Source organism: Peromyscus californicus, unplaced genomic scaffold, assembly GCF_007827085.1.
Source record: "Peromyscus californicus insignis strain IS unplaced genomic scaffold, ASM782708v3 Scaffold_3__1_contigs__length_106647218, whole genome shotgun sequence".
In the NCBI taxonomy this organism is placed as follows: Eukaryota; Metazoa; Chordata; class Mammalia; order Rodentia; family Cricetidae; genus Peromyscus; species Peromyscus californicus.
Window position 1 is genome coordinate 63,115,360 of NW_026294551.1, and position 16,994 is coordinate 63,132,353.

Sequence of the window (16,994 nt, forward strand, 5' to 3'; positions counted from 1 at the left end):
TGAAAGGGACAGCTTGAGCAGAGGGGACCATACCTGGGGAGATTCCCCTTGCTTATATCCCCAGAGCTCCCTCTATGATATGCCAAGATGGGAGGTAGATACTCTGACTAAGAGTCTAGGGGCCAGGAATCAAGCTTAGACCATCATTAAGAAGCCATTGGCCTCTCTGTTGACTTGGGACATGTTGCCTTCCTGCCATCAAGGAAAATGGCCAGAGCAGTTGATGGTGTAGATGGTAAGGCTAGGGAGCAGAGCCTCTGCATAGACCTCCCTCCCTGGAGTGGGTCTAGTTGAGTTGTGCCATAGGGTCTCAGGCTGTGCAGGAAGACAGTGGAACCCATTATTCAGATGTGGCTCAAGACTAGTATGGCCACTTCTGAGCCTTGTGTCCACTTCTCAGGTCCTGTGGATTCATCACAGGCCTTGTGCATACATAGGCTGGAGGAAGCCTGTGTACTGCTGTAGGGAATAAAGAAGGTGGGGTGGGCAGGACAGCAGCTCATTTCTGACTTGCTGTTGCAGTTTAGAAGTTGAGAGTACTTAGGCTGGAAAAGTACCCTGTGTGGACCGACCACTGAGGCTTAGATAGAGCATGCACACCTGGCCCGTCCATTCCACTTCTCCTGGCTTGGCTCTGTAGGTGCAGGAGGCACCTATGAGGTTGCCATCTAGTCACCCAGTGTCTGGTATGTGGGAAACCAGGCAGGGATATGAATGAGTGATGGACCTAGGTCCCTCATACTCACATTCCCCATGGTGGGACACCTTAACTGTAGACCCTTGGTTTTTTTTTTCCCTTGCTGTGGATCAGGAGTGTGGGGTGGGGCAAGGGTCCCACTTAGCTTGTCTCTCTGACAGAAGCTGGTCTATGCCTCCTGGCCCTGAGGGCTTGGGCTGCTCAGCATCTCCAGGCTGGGCAAGTACTACAAATGTCATCATCCTTAGAGGAAGCAGGTCTTTTGACACCTAACCTTGGTTGGCACATGAAGAATCTTTTGTAGGGTGGCCTTGTCCATCCCCACAACAGGGTAAAAATGTAGCTTAAGGCTGCACATCTGATTTCCCCATGCCACGTGACTGGTCCTCCATTCTGCTCTCCATTCTCCAACCTGATGAAGTTGGTCTGGTCTGGGAATGCTCTCTATGAGCTTGGCCAATCAGCTATTCCCTTCCTAGGCTCCTTTAAAAATGGGTGCCACTAGGTGCCTGGTAGGAAGGCATCTTTAAGCTCCCCAGACAACCTAGAGAGCCCATGTCCATCCCAACCCTTAAGGGATGGATACTATCAAGTCAGAGGTCATTCCCCTGCCCAGGTGCTTTCAACCCGGCAACCTCAAAGGTCATTTGAGCTCTTACTCCATCTGTACAGTTCCAGTCAGCCCTGCCTATCCCCAGTCCAAGTGCTGTGCTGAATGGGCCGTCACCCCCTCAGCTGTGAGAAGTCCTTCCTGGGTACACCTCTCACTTGGTCTTGTGGGGTCTTAGCCCTCATTCAGTCCTTCTGTGGGTTTTATTCTTAAGTATCTTTGTTAGGATGGGGTCTCCTGACAGAGCAAGATCAACCCAGTCTACGACACAGCTGTGACAAGCCTGGCTGATACCCGGATTGCTCCCTAGAACCTCCCAGCTATAGTTAGGTCGTCTGGTTGCTCCGGGCTCTGCTTGGCTTTCCAAACTTCACTCTGGTTTGTTTTGTTTGTTGTTTGGGGACAGGGACTTACTCTGTAGCCCAGGCTATCTGGAGCTTACTTATAGACCATACTGGCCCTGAGTTTGTAGCAATCCTATCTCTCAAGTTCTGGGATTACAGGCATGAGCAACATGTCTAGCTTCCTTGCCTCTCTCTGAGGACTCTTAGGGTTCCAGGGCTTCCGATGGGTTCTGCGTTCCTTCCCAGAATGCAGGGCCCCTAGGGGAGAAGTGACTGGGGCTCAGAGATGCAGAGCTGGAGGCCAGCAGCATTCCTTCCCAGCAGGCCCCCCATTCACCTGTGGCTCAACAAATCCCTTTCTGCTGCCTCCTCTGCAGCTGCAGAGCCTGAGGAACAACCCAGCATCAGCTGGGAAGTTGGAGAGCTTTGGCCCTTGGGAAGTGGGATGCCTGTCAGAAATGCCGTGTGGGCAGACCCCAAGGCTTCTGGGGTCTCCTTCCTGTGGCTGGGTCATGGGAGCAGCCTTGGAATGTGTCTGATCTTACTGTACTAGCCGAGCAGTGGTCAAGGTTTTAATGTGGCCCACCGGATAAGGACAGTTCAGGGAAGCACTGTACCCCTACCCATTTTCAAGGGTTTATTTAGTTCAGTAACATTAAACAGTTCGGTTTTTTGTTTGTTTGTTTGTTTGATTTTTTTTTTTTTTTTTTTTTTTTTTTTTTTTTTTTTTTTTTGAGACAGGGTTTCTCTGTGTAGCTTTGGAGTCTGTCCTGGAACTCGCTCTGTAGACCAGGCTGGCCTCTGGGGTCATCTCCAGAACCTCTTTATTTTACAAAGCTGAAACTCTATAGCATTTAAGCACTAGCCCCCTCCCATGTGCTGGCCCTGGTTCCCCTCTCTGCTTCTGTCCCTCATGTCCCTTCTCCAGGAACTTTGTGTAGGAGGAATCAGGGTGTGTAACCAGTGTACTGCATTCAGCATAACGACCTCATGCTGGAGCACATGCCAGAACTTTCTCCTCCACAAGACTTAGTGACGTTCTGCTGTGGGGGTTAATGCAGTTCTGCTCATCCATCCGCCTGTGACACTTTTAGCTCCCTTGAGAAGTACAGCTGTGGGCATGATGTGCAAGTATCTGAGTTTCTCAGTTCCTTTGGGTGTGTTCTGAGGAGTGACTTTTGCATCCCAGGGTCACTCTGTTAATGTTTCAGGGACCTGCCACACTGTTTTCTACAGTGCTTGTTCTACTTTGCATCCCACCAGCAGCTCAGGAGGGCTCCAGGTTTTCTACACTCCTCCCAGCGCTGAGCTCCGTCTTGTTGACTGTGACTGTCATTATAGAGGGGTAACATCTTGCTTCGGCTGTGGCAGGAAGGTGTTCCAAGCATCCCTGGCTCAACAGCCTTCTCTGGATTCTACTGTGAATCAAAGCCAGCCTGGGGAAGGTCCTCGGTCAGCCTCAGCTCTGTCCCTTAGTGCTGGTGGCCCTGAGCAGGTTACCTCTGTGAGCTTTGGCTTTCTCCTCTGTGAAGTGGATTGGTAGCCTCTTCCTGGAGGGTGTTGGTGGGAAAACAGGAGCCAGGGTGGGTTCATAGGCATGCAAGCCTGCATGTGAGGGGACTTTACTGGGGCACCAGGGCCAGGAGCGGGGAGCCAGGGAAATGGTATCACAGCCCAGCTCAGGCCCAGGTAGGACCATGAAGAGAGGACTCAGTGTATGGTACAGTAAGTTGAGCATGGTGGTACATGCTTGTGGTCCCAGTTACCTGATAGGTCGAGACAAGAATAGTGATTGAACCCAGGGGTTTAAGGCCAGCTTGGGCCACACAGAAAAAAAATTCCCAGCTGTGCAATGACTCCTGCAAGAGTGGGTGGAGGGTGCTTCTGTGTCTGGACTAAACACCTTCTCAAGCACTGGACTCCAGCAGAGAGCTGGAGAGACCCTCTCCCTTGGTCCTTGGCTATATCCCTGTAAGACAAATCTTAAAAGGTCTTATGATAAAAAAAAAACAAAACTGGAGCCAGATATTGGGGTGAAAGCTGAAAGATCAGAGAAACAGAACAAGCCAGCCACGTCCTTACCTCTACGAAATCCTCAGTCTCAAGAGAGTGAGTTCCTGTTTCCTCACACCTTATATACCTTTCTCTGCCCAGACATCACTTCCTGGGATTAAAGGTGATTGTGCTTCCCAGTACTGGGATTAAAGGCATGTGCCACCACTGCCTAGCCTCTATGTCTAACCTTAGTGGCTGGCTCTGTCCTCTGATCCCCAGATAAGTTTATTAGGATATACAATATATCACCATAAATCCCTTCTAGTCCCCAGTATCCTCGTATCTGACTGTAATCCATATGTAGGTGTATGTTCTGGGTGTATGTTAAAGTACACACAAGCTAATAGCTGGTATGCAATTTGGTGACACTTGGTGGTTCCCAGCCTTGTGCAGCCACCTCCTGGTTCTCAAACTTTCCCCATTGATAGCTCTATGCCCATGCAGTGGCTGCCACGTCCTGCCAGTCTCTGCAATGCTGGCCTGCCCTGGTCTCCCGGGATCAGCCTGGTGCTTGTTACTTTTTGTGGTGCTAGGGATGGAGCCCAGGCTCCATACTGCTAGGCAGGTGCTGCACCATCAAGCTACATGCCAACCCTGGTTCTGGATGCTTCCTCTGATTTTGTCCTTGTCATCTGGGATAATATGACCCCAGATGGTGTGTGCCTCACTGAGGCAGCATGGGAGGAGAACACATGTGCACTTGAGCCAAGTCTGTCTGCCTCTTGCGATGTCAGGACTCCACGGTGGTTGGCGAGTCTCTAGGACTCATGATGTATCAGCTGGCCTGCACTAGCTGGTGGTCTGAGAAGAAACCAGGGCGGATAAGCTAACTTGCTATTTGGAGGTGAAGGCAAAGTCTAGACTCAAGGGAGCATTAGCAAAGAACTGTTTGTTCTGCCTGGGCTCTGGCTGGGTTCTGGCTGTGCCTTGAGTGAGGAGGGAGCCTGCTGGATTGGGAGGCATCCATTGAGACCCCTCCCTCAGCAGCCCCCTGACTGCAGCCAGCCTGAGCTGCAGCCCTCTCCCGGGCCACAGGCTAAAGAAAGGCCCCTGGGTAGTGTGGATGACCAATGAGGCTGGGCACCAGGGAACTGCTGGAGCTATTCTGCCCTGCTCTCTCTTAGTGGAGGTCCCTGTGCATGACTGGAGTAGCAGAAAGGGAGTCTGAGTTGAGTTTCCTGGATCCCAGGAAGGGAGGATGGAGAAGACTGGCCAGAATGGTACCCAAGTAGAGCTGAATCTGTCTTCTCAGCTGGGGCCCCAACACAGCCTGGAGTTCTGAGTGACAGTGCTATGTGTCACCTTTCACATGGTGAGGCTAAGGACCTGCTTGTTCACAGGACAGGAGAGGCAGGACCAGCTGGTGGCTGCCTCCTACCCATACTGCTACCCTCCTCCCGTGTGTATGAGACCCCCTGGATGCTGCTGGTCTCAGGGAAACCTTGGGAGGGTGCTTTGGTTAGTGTGGTGTGGTAGCCATGAACTCAGGGCCCTGCTATAGGGGATAATGTGATGAGCATTTGATTTACTGTGCTCTGTATTAAGAAAATAAGCCCACCAGATGCCTCGTTCCCCAGTCTTACTGGGCTTGGCTGGACTGTGAAGAGCAGCTGAAGAGAAGCCTGAGAAGGCGAGTTGAGGCCACACTATGCATGACTGTTTGCAAATGCAGCCCACTAGTGAAGCCATAGAAACACAGGAACAAGTGACAGCCTCTCTGGAGCTGCCCACACCTTAAGCGGTCTGGTGTGAGGGGCAGAGTGCTGGCAGCCTCCAGGCTCGCTGCTGCTGAAGGTTTAATCCTATTCAAAACAACAGAACTCAAGGGGCTGGGAGATGGCTCAGCGGTTATGAGCACTTGTTGTTTCTAGAGGACCAGGGTTCAAATCTCAGCACCCACATGGTGATTCACAACCATCTGAAACTCCAGTTTGAGGGGATGTGACTTCTGGCTTCCACAGGGACCAGATATACAAGTAGTGCACAGACATATACATGCAGGCAAAACACCCATACATATAAAATAAAATAAAAATTTACATAAAAATAGAACCCAAACCCCAGGAATGAATCTCATCACTGACACCCAGTACAGAGTAGCTCTGAAGGAAAATTACTCCTGCTACCCCACTCTGCTCTGGAGTGTGGTTACAGAGCACTTGCTTCCAGTTAATTCTCCCTGTGGAATGGACTGTGCTTCCATGACATATGAAAACATATAACCAGCCACCTTATTGGGCATCAGTTCTAGTGTACCTCCATGTGTGGGCTACTAGGCTAGAATGAAACCCACACAGACACACCACACACACACACACACACACACACACACACACACACACACACACACATACCATCTCAGCAGGTGTGCACCCATGATGCACTTTGCATCTCTGCCCTACTCCTAGCCCAATCGCTGGAGGAAAGTCCACCAGTGGTGCAGACAGAGCCAGGGGTGGACCATCCTTGGGCACAGGGGCACTGAGTCTTTGAGGAGTCTGCTATGGGCTCCAGACAAGGTCTGCAATCTCCTTCCTTCCCAGAGAAAGGCCAGCAATCACTGGTAGAGAGTCATTTCCAGCAGTCTCCCTCCACAGAGACCCTCAGTCTTTGGCCCTCTGCTCCGCCCAGTATGTGCACATGCAATTGTATAGCCCCTTCCAAACACTTCTGTACTGCACTTTTCCTTTTCTGAGCCTCAAGGCATCTAGCCCTGGCCATTATTCCTCATTCTGGAATAGTCTTTCTGTAACCCCATCACCACCACCACCACACCATGTGAATTCTTCCTGCAGATCTCAGCTGAAGCATGAGAGCCTCACTCAATACCCACGTTATCGCCTCAGCTAGCACAGTGTCCCACACGCTTTGCATTTTCCCTGAGTTTGTCATGGGGTTAGTCTCAGATTGCTCCCGTCCTTCCGCTCTTTGCAGTCTGGAGCTGTGAACTACTCGGTGGATGCAGCCCTTCAGCAGCAGTGTCTTAAAGGAGAGACCGACACTAGGTTCCAAGTCTGTTCGAAGCATCCTTCCCTTTTTCTGCCAGGAGTTGGCAGCTCTTATGTGGCCACTGATGATGTCCCTGAGAACTCAAGACCGATGGCTTAGGGCTGGCCAGAAAGAGCCCCACAGGCTCTCTGTCCTCAGTTCAGGTAGATGGAGTCCAGAGGCTACTAGGCAGTTGGAGTCACTCAGCCTACTGAAGAGTCAGCCTTCTCTGTGCTGTGGGCCCTTATGCAGTGTGGCCAAGCAGGTATCTGCAGGTAGCCGGCATAGCTCAGCCTGAAGGCCTGCTCTGTATGTCTCTCCCACTGCACATACATTCGAGGGAGAGCAGGAAGGGTGTGAGACTGGGAGTCTAATTCTCCCTGGCCTCAGCCGCAGGATCTGCAGGGTGGAGGAGTCCCTGTACTGTCCAGAGTGGGTTGTCGGTGCAGCTACCTCTCACAGCACAGAGTGTGAGTGATGCTACCTAGCTCCATGGCAGCTAGAATCACAAACCCATCTCAGCAGTTCAGCCTGGAGCTGCAGGAGAACCCAGAGCCAGGGCAGCTGAACTGATTGATGGCTGAGTTTGCCCTGACATTACACATTGTTGGTCACAGGTCACCTGTGGGTTTGCCCTGACACCATACACTGCTGGTGGCAGGTCACCTTCCAGCCTCTGTCATGGTGTTTGTTTCGGGCCCATGTCCTCCCTTCTTTCTTATCTGCCTCCTGGCCTGTGCTGAACACCAGGTTTAGGAAGAATTCCAACGAGGCTAGGTTTAGTGTGTTCCAGGAACAGCATACAGGAACCACCTTCTCCAGCGAGTGAATGATGTGTTTTGCTGAAAGAGTCTGAAAGACAAACAAGCTTCTGGGTGATGGTGGATGGACCAGTAGGTAGCTGGGTCTCTAGTGACTAGGTTAATGAATGGAAGGAGAAGGATGGACGTATGTATTGATGGGTATGTGTATGGATTGAGGAAGGGATGAATGGATGGATGAGTAGGTGGGTAGCAGGTGGGTGGGTGGGTGGATAGATGGATGGATGGACAGATGGGTGGGTAGATCAGTGGGTTGGGGGAACCTGTAGAGATAAGTATATGTAGTTGCGTGTGAACAACAAATCTCCATGTCTCCTCTGAGCACTGTGATTGTGGACAGAATGGAAATGTGTTTGTACAGGAGTGCTTGCCTTACACATCCTTCTTTTGAACACTTGCATATTCAGCACCTTCCTCGTGTCAGTACCACACTCCTCTTGGGGAGGCCCAGACCCATCACCAACCTGCTTCCCTAAACACTGCCCCCTCTCCTGTGTCAAGTGCCACAGAGAACCTGACCCTGCAAGGCCACCGCACTGCCACTGTTCACATGAACCCCTCTGCTCAGACTCTGCCTTTGAGTAGGGCTGCAGTCACTTGGCCACAAAGCCTAGTTGAGGGGAGGACATAAAGGGCCTTTGATGGGACTTAAAACTTAGGCCAGTTGCCCAGGTGTGGCTTGGCCTAGTCAGGGGCTATGGCCAGCAAATCAGCACTATGGGCACAGCCAGCCTCGGGCCTGGATGTGCAAGGAGAATGGTGCCCATCACCACACGTAGCACATGCCAAGCTCAGGCCCCAGGTCTGGGCTCCCTGTGTACCCTGTACTGGAAGTGCACCCATTCTGTGAGCTTACTTCTCCTTCATAGTACAAGTTGACAGGCTGGAATGTGCAAACTGCTGGCCCTTGGACTAAACCCTGCTAACACACATAAAGCCATGGCTTTTATGAGTGACCTATTTATAAAATTTAGGATATTTTGCATATATGCCAGAATTTGTGACTTCTCATTGAAAAGATAAAACAAACAAAACTCCGGCCAGCCTGGGCCTTTGTTCTTGTCTGGTCCTCATGACACCGAAGACTGGATAGTTCATGCAGGAGTCTGGGCCCACCTGTAGTGCCTCTGTGGTTGTTGATTTTTTTTTTCTTCGAGACAGGGTTTCTCTGTGTAGCTTTGGCGCCTCTCCTAGATCTTGCTCTGTAGCCCAGGCTGGCCTTGAACCCACAGAGATCCACCTGGCTCTGCCTCCCAAGTGCTGGGATTAAAGGTGTGTGCCACCAATGCCCAGCCTCTGTGGTTGTTGAACATGTGACCCCAGGATGGTTGACAGCAGGAGCCTGGGTCCTACCTGTAGTGCCTCTGTGGTTGTTGAGCGTGTGACCCCAAGGTTGACAACTCTGAGAAAGGCAGCGTACCTGCCATACATGCTATGACATGCTGTCTCTCTTTGTCCTCTGTTCCACAGCTTCACACAGGCCATGATGAGCCAGCCCAAGATGGAGGGCCTGGATAACCACACCACCTACTTCCTGGGCCTTGCACTCCTGGGTGGGGGCATCGTATTTGTGCTGTCCAGTTTCTTTGCACTGGGGTTCACTGGGACCTTTCTAGGTAAGCCCCTGCGGTATGGGGTGTCCTTGGGCAGATACACTGGGGTGCAGGAGGAGCAGAGTCCAGTGATTGTCATCTACTATCTCTGATGTGCCTTGAGAAGCCACTGGGGGACCCAGCCTGTCATGGCTAAGACAGGTTCAGTTTTGCTAGCTCATCGGACTCCAGGGTACCAAACTGTTTCCTGGGAGACAAGAAAGACCCTAGCCCTGGTTGTGGGCCCCAGAGTGTTCTCCTGGGCTCAGCTCCCCTTGGGGCTCAGCTCTTGTTTGCATGGAAGGGTGAGGTAGTAGGGTGCCTGGGTGCACAGGGTGTGCAGAGTACCATTGGGACTGGGATGAGGGCAGACAGGGCTGAGACCCTCCACCACATGACCACTCTGGGGTTTACTTAGCACACTTGGCTACCAGGTGGTGGGATCTTGGCCATGGTAGGTACAGGTAAAACTTGTACAGGTCTAGGGTGGGGTAAAGGGTAGAGAGATGTGGTCTCTTCTCCATCCTCCACTCCCTGGGGCCCTGGTACTTTCGGCCTGGGAACCCAAAGTGGTCTGGTCTGACCAGAAACCTCAACTCATGACAACAGTGACTTCCATCATCTTGAAAGCAAGAGAGGGCAAGCTCAAGAGAGACTTCCACAGAAGAGCCTGAGGGTAAGGGGGCCTTCAGAACATTGATGGAGGGAAGGTAGAGGCCCCGTCTCCAACGGTGCCCGTTCCAGCTCCCAGGATGTCCCTGGGGCTAGCACAGCTACAGGAGAGCTGGCTCTGCACAGGGCCATCAAATTTGGCCCCTTCTGGCTTCTGGTCATGCAAAAACCAGACTAGTCTCTGGGCCTTAACCTCCGCCAGGGCCCTGGTGGTCTTCAAAGCCCTACTATCACCTAGCCTCCCAGGACATACATATGGGCCTGGGCTCTGCCCGGGCTAGGCTGCTCAGCAGCAGACTTGGAGCTGTGAAGTGTGTGCTCAGGAGTGACAGTGCCATGAGGAACCAAGAAGCATATGAACTAGACACCCTAGTGCTGTCACTGGTGGCTCGGTGCTTGTTGCTCAGGCAGGAGCTGCTGGGAGTCATCCTGAGAGAGTGAGATCAGCCTGGGGAGAAGAGAGGCAGAGTGCGAGCTGGCAGAGGGGAGGTCAGAGTGGGGGCTGCAGGCAGTGATGCTGGAGAGCTGTGCCAGTCGGGACAGGGTTAGGGAGCAGATAGAGACCCTGAAGGCTGCCTGGAGGACTGAACCTTCCCAAGGAGGTAGGAGCCGTTGAAAGGATCTCAGCAACGAAGAGTTGGGGATGGGGAATGGTGGGGCCAGGACCAGAGGAGGGAGCCGAGTGTAGAAACTGGTCCTCCTCACAGAGATAGGGAGCAGGGAGCAGCAGGAGGGTCCCCCAGGACTTGTGGGTGGAAAAGGGGCTGTGGCCACCTAAGAAAGAAATAAGGTACTGTCAAGTCCTGGAAGACAGGGTGAGCAGGGTGGGGTGGAGAGGGCTGCAGGCAGTAGGGGTGGAGAGCCAGGGACAGAGCTTGTGGAGGTACCCGGGTGTTGGAGGACAGGCTGGGGCGCCCACCAAGGATGGTCAGGGCCAGATGGGGAAACTTTGCAGGAGAGTGAGTCAGAGAGGTGCAGGCGAATCTGGATCTGCCATGGCTTTGGTAGAATGGCCTAGAAAGCAGAGGGCCCTGCAAGCTTTGGAAGTAGAGCAGAATGGCCGCTCCTCTCCTGTGACTCAGCCTGAAGCAGGTTTCTGTGCCACCCACCGTCAGGCCCCACTGCCCCGCTTCCTGCTTCCTCCCAGTGGTCCCCAGGCATCCTCTTGGACTCTTGTACCTTTTGTCCCCGACAATGACAGCACCATTTCTGCCAGGCCCCTCCTGCAGGGGCTCCTCTTGTTGAGCTGGCTGCCCTACTTTCTGCCTGGGATGGAGCTGCATTGTCTTTCTGCTCTAATGGGGGACAGAGGAGAGGCTGCTGGGAAGGGCTGCCCCGACCCAGGGGAGACACTCACCAGGTAGAGAGCTGGGCCAGATGCTTTGTTCTGTGAGAGTGGCCTGGTTAGGTGGATGGATGACTGGCCATCTGGTGGTCTCTCCCCCCACCCCATGTCAGCTCCCCTGAGCTGACCTCCAGAGTGACAGGAGGCATGTGGTGGGCAGGCTGGAGCCTCAGCTAACCTGTCCCAGTTTGTTGCTGTGATGAGCACCATGAACAAAAGTAACCTGGGAAGGAAGGGTGTAGTTGGCTTACATGTTACATTCCATCGCTGATGGAAGCCAAGGCTGGAAATTAAGGCAGGAACTTGGAGGCAGGAACTAAGTAGAGACTATGGGAGAATGCTGCTTACTGGCTTGCTCTCCATGGCTTGCTCAGCTACCTTTTTTAAAAAATACAACCAGGACCACCTGCCCAGGGATGGCACCACCCACACTGAGCTGGGCCTTGGCCCTCCCCCTATAAAGCATTCATCAAGAAAATGCCTCTATAGCCATGCCCACAAGCCAATCTCATGGAGACAATTTCTTAGTTAAGGGTCCCTCCTCCCAGGGGACTCTAGGTTGTGTCAAGGTAACAAAGCTCATCAGCACACACCCTAGCATCTGGCCACCCCAAGAGGAAGAATGAGGCTTAGGGGGGAAGGGGCAGTCAGGGTGGGAGGAGGGAAGAGCCGGGTAGATAAGGGAGGACCGACACTGGAGGTACCAGTGGGAAGGGCTTCTGAAGGAGGGAGGAAGGCCCTGGGACGGAGCTCTGCACTGACAGAATAGGGCTTCTCAAGAGAGGGACAGGCAGACACAGAGGCAGGCATCTGGTGGGGAGAAGGGGGAGACCAGTGGCTGGGGCTCAGAAGAGGACCAAGCTGGAAGGCTCAGGGCCCAGCTCACTCGTGGAGCTGGTGGGAAGGCTCTGATCTTTAGCTGTGGGTGTGGATCCCACCACTAACTGGAGCTTCCTGGGGCACAGGACCCCACCTCTCCTACAGATCTTCCAAGGCTCAATGGGGATTTCCTTCAGTAATAGTGTGGCTAAGGATATAGATGGCTAAGTGACCCTCATATCCAACCCCGTCTCATCCACAGGTGACTACTTTGGGATCCTCAAAGAGGCCAGAGTGACCACATTTCCCTTCAACGTGCTAGACAACCCCATGTACTGGGGGAGCACAGCCAACTACCTGGGCTGGGCACTTATGTGAGTACTTGGTGCCCTCAGGACCCCTGGTGTCCAGACCCAAGCCGAGCCCTCTCCTGCCCTCTCATCCCGCCACCTCCTGATCTCCCAGAACACACACTTCCTCCCCCATGCTACATACATGTTGTCCCTTCTGACTGGAACCTGCCTGCCTCCGTCCTAGTCCATTCTTCCAAGCCCAACTGATGGGGACCCCTCCAGAAAGTCCTTCCTGCCTCCTCTAGGCTTCTAGTGCCCTGTGCTGGGAGTCAGCGACCAATGGCCTGTCTCCTCACATGTCCCTCTATATCACCAGTAGTGCCCAGTGCCCAAGAGGGAAGGTCACTCCAAGCTCAGAGTGGCCAGGTCAGGGTTCTGTGACATGTGACAGCTGCCTCCAGAGAGTATTGATGTGTGCTGCTAAGAAGAGGTCCAGCATACTGGGGACGGATCCTTCATCTGAGGGCTTAGTGGAGATCCACCATTACATCATCTCAGTGGTCAGTGGCAGCAGACACTGACCCGGCAGGCCCGTCTCCTGCTTCTCATGTCTCACTCCCACATTCGAATCCCTAGCAGACGGGCCAAGGGATTTATTTCTAGGTGCCGAAGACTGACCCAGGCCCCGGGCCCCCGCTTTCTCCAGTCCTCCACCTCCCCACCCCTACGACAAGGAGTGGGTACCCTGGGCTCTGCTCAGTGTGGCCACCTGTCAGTGGGACTACCTTGTCTACCCTGAGTTGTTAGGAAGTCAAGCTGGACCACAGTGGCAGTAAGTGGCCAGGTTTTCCTGGAGATGGGAGTGTCAGGGAACCAGCAGACAGGACTGGCCATGCCCAGATCCCCACCTCCTAGCAGGTCTTTGACTTGATTTACCATGGGCCTGGTGCTGCTAGCTGAGGCAGGAGGAGGGGGTGTTTGTTCCCAGTACCTAACCCCTGCTGGAGAGCTGGCCTCCCAGAGCCCTTCGGAGGAGCACTGTCACCCACCCCAGTATCTTGGCTCAAGACGGCAAGTTCTTTCAGGGTCTCCCACAAGCCTTTGGCTGGGGTTGTATCAGTGACTGTTGTAGGCAATTGAAGACTTGCTTCATTTAGGAATCATGACAGAAGATCAAGGGCAATGAGTCCATCCTTTCCCATGACAGGTGGGGAAACTGAGGCAGAGATGGCCTTGGTGCTTAAGTTCCTGGCTCCAAAGCATATCCCTTCAGCTATACTTGCTTTTTTGGGGTAGTGAACTGTGGGGCCACGCTCACCGCCAGCTTCATGTTGAGGACTCTCAACGCACCAAGCCCAAGGTTTCATTCATCAGCCGTCTTCCAAGGTCTTCCCTGACCCATAAACCTCATGTGGCCAGAACCACAGCTGACCCCTGGCTAGGGACAAAGTGCTCAGTTAGCCAGGAGGGAGGGGGAACTATCATGCCCATAGTCAGGCCAGGACACCCACATCAAGAGCTGTTCCAAGTCCCAAGTTGAAAGGGACAGCAAGGACAAAGTCCCAGTTTAGAGCCCAGCTAAGCTCTGTGGGGGAGACACAAGTTGAAACCTGAAAGAGTTGAGGGAGTTCAGTTCAGGGCCTGGGGCAGTGGCAGAGGTGGTGGCCAGAGTGTAAGAGCAGATGAGCCTTACAGATGTTCTGTACTGTCCAGTGGAGGGGTCCTGTGTCCCTGCCCCTCCCAGATGGACACATGGGCAGACTGGTCAGTGTGAGGTCCAAGTGGGCATTCGGGAGTGAGCAAGGCAGAGGGCCCTGTAGGGCACACACACTCGTGTGCCCTCTGCCCTTGGGTGTCTAGATGGGGGGCAGTCAAGGAGAGCAGATTCTCCCTGTAAGCTGAGGTCTGTTCCTATCCTCTCTGGTTTATTCCCTTCCTGCTGAGGTAGATGAAGTAGCCCAGGCCCTGCAGGAGCCAGTAGAGCCAGAGGTTACCATAGAAATAGCCTGGGGCCGCTCACTGGGCAGCAGCTATTTCTGGAAACCTGAGGCAGACATGCTTGGGCTCCTCCCCGCTGTCACTGACAGGCTGTCTGCATTCATTGGCAGAGTGAGGTCAGAGACTGGTCACCTGCAGAGAGCCATGACAGATATGCTGGGTACATTCTGCCAAGGACTTCTCTCCTCCGGGCTGGAACTGCCGGGGTGCAGGAAGGACAGCTCAGGGGCTGGGGCATGGCGGAGGTGGTAGATGGACCGCAGGGGCAGGTGGGCCTGAGTTCTGTGCTGTGCAATGCAGAGCCCTGTGTCCCTGCCCTTCCCAGACAGACTTATGGACAGACTGACCAGTGTGAGTGAGCATGGCAGAGGGCCAGTGTGGGACTGCTGGCTCTGAGGGGAAGGTCTTGCTGTGGGCCACCCCGATGGTGACTACGGGCTGCACCTCTCTGTGGGCCAGAGGTCAAATGACAGAACTTGCCCATGGCAGCCCTGGGTTGGCTTTTTACAAGTGCCGTATTTTCTAAGAACACTGTCTGGTGGGCAGTTCCCTGTCCCTGAGCCTCGATCTCAGCAGGCTAAGACGCAGGGGCAGCCTGACAAGGTGTCCTTCCTCCCCTCCTGTCTCCCTGAGCCTCTCTAGAAAATCAGACTTAGGAAGGGGCCCCTCCAGGCTCAGCTCATCCCGAGCATCCTAGCATCAGCCAAGGACCGACCCACTGTGTTAGCAGGAGTGTCTCTGTTCTTCCAACTGATGGTCTGTCTGTCTGCAGGCACGCCAGTCCCACAGGCCTGCTGCTAACGGTGCTGGTGGCCCTCGTCTACGTGGTGGCTCTCCTGTATGAGGAGTGAGTAGAGCTGTGTGGAGTGGGAGATGGATGTGATAGCCAAGTCAGGCCAAGCCTCTCATTTAGAGCTGCTTCATGGGGCCTGGCGAGCTTCACCAGCCTGCTGCTGGCCTGGCTCAAGAGGCTGGGGGTGGGGAGGGGACACTTGGTACCTGAGACCTAGGCCGGCAAGCAGGTGGTCCTGGTCCCTCCAGGCCCCTCTTGCTCTTTGAAGCCTCTGGGAAAGTTCTGGGAGACAGTGGGAATGTGGGTCCTATCCTTACTGGTGGGGTAGGTTCTGGCGCTGGGGTGCAGTAGTGTCCTGGAACAGCCTACTGGAACCTTTTCCTGCCCACAGGCCCTTCACTGCTGAAATCTACCAACAGAAAGCCACCAGGCTGCACAAAAGGAGCTAACAGGGCCGTGGGGGATCTGTGGACAGCCGGACTGGCCTCCCGGCTGCTCCGGGCATCAACCATGCTTGGGGAGAGCAGCACTGGCCACTGCGCCTGGGCCTTGGAAACCAGTCGTGGGGACCCCAGGCCTTATGCCGTGTGACCACTGAGCCTCCCATCCCCACCATGCCCCGACACACTAATAAAGGCATTGTGACCTCAGCACCTCTCTGGGCCCCTTTCCATCTGGTCCCAGGAGGGAAGACAGGGCATGGGCTCTAGGTTGTAGGAGGACTGGGCAGGGCAAGAAGCATTACATCCCTGGAGGGCTTCTGGCCCAGACTGGTTTGGCCCTTTCTTTCCCAATGCAGCTTCCTAGTGCTGTCTGGGATTCACAGAGAACTGTTTCTCAAAAGACTTCAGCAATAGGCTGGAGCCACAGCCTTTCCTGGGCAGCGGACACCCTGTGTCACCTGCCATCCATGCCCCAGCACTCACGGGACATGCCCTCGCTGCTGGGAGACCCAGTTCATCCTGAGGGTGGAGGTCTATCGGGTTGACAGTCATTCCACGAAGATTGCCATCCAAAGGCAGGAGCTAGTGGCTTACCCCCCGCCCCGTGTCCACCCGAGCTGGGTAAAATTCAGCTGGAGAGATGGGCTGTGTAGGCAGGGCACAAATGACCAAGAAAGTGTGGTCAGAAGTTGACACTGGGCATTAGAGGGGACAAAGGACAGCCTTCCTCTACTCCTGGCACTGTATGGCCATTAGCAGCTGGGCCCACCTTGACCCCTAGGACTCCAGGTTCCTGATGGATGGCTTAGGGGTACCTAAGCTTGCTGGACTTTGGGGTGATTGTCCCAACTCACCAGAGGCCCTCATCCCTTAGTCTCAGTTGCTTTCCTTTGTCAGGGCTCCTCACTGGCCCAGAAAGCCTTGTGAGATTTGGGGAGTCCAAAGGATCAGCCTATGTCCATTCTAGCCCAAGGCTGTGAAGCCTCAGGGGCTCATGGGACAGTATCTAAGTGCTTCCCTCACCTGACATCTTGTTATTGTCACCCAGGACCCTGGCCAAGGTTTGCATGGATTTTTACAAGTGCCCTGGGCCTACCAACTCACTGTGCATGGGTCTCCCGGCTCACATTTCCAGGCCCTCTGAGGAGGCTTGAGCTTCCCCTCCCAGCCCCAGGCCAGAGCACCCGCTGGAGTCTCAGATTAGGCAGACAAGGATGACACCTTTTGCTGGTGTGGCCTCAGATTCTTGTTGCCCTGGGTCCTTGACAGAGTCTAGGGCTGTCATCCTGAGCCCTGCCCTCCCTCATACACCTCTGGTGGGTGGAAGGTGCCAAGAGTTAGCGAAGCAATCACGCTTCACCTGTGTCCTCACTGTAGCTAGTCCCAGGCAGGTCCCATCCCACAGCCCTGGCAGATGGCCTGCTAAGCCCAGGCCAGAGAAACACTGGTACCGTTGGTACCAAATGGAGCAGAGATGGCTCCGTTGCCAACGCTGCCCCTTATCCAGTCCTCCACACCAAGGGA

General features: G+C 54.1%; 1 protein-coding gene across 2 annotated transcripts in view; it reads left to right on the forward strand.

Moving 5' to 3' along the window:
- Pemt (phosphatidylethanolamine N-methyltransferase) overlaps positions 1 to 16,994 on the forward strand; it is a 90,921-nt gene that overhangs the window by 72,220 nt on the left and 1,707 nt on the right. Inside the window, exons 4-7 of one of the 2 annotated variants that reach the window (XM_052757351.1) lie at positions 8,986 to 9,131; positions 12,206 to 12,317; positions 15,007 to 15,081; positions 15,419 to 15,677. In XM_052757351.1, coding sequence (XP_052613311.1) covers positions 8,986 to 9,131; positions 12,206 to 12,317; positions 15,007 to 15,081; positions 15,419 to 15,476 — 391 coding nt within the window. In that variant the 3' untranslated portion in view covers positions 15,477 to 15,677. Of the gene's footprint in view, positions 1 to 8,985; positions 9,132 to 12,205; positions 12,318 to 15,006; positions 15,082 to 15,418; positions 15,678 to 16,994 lie in introns of those variants that run through there. The other variant, XM_052757350.1, reaches the window with a different exon arrangement.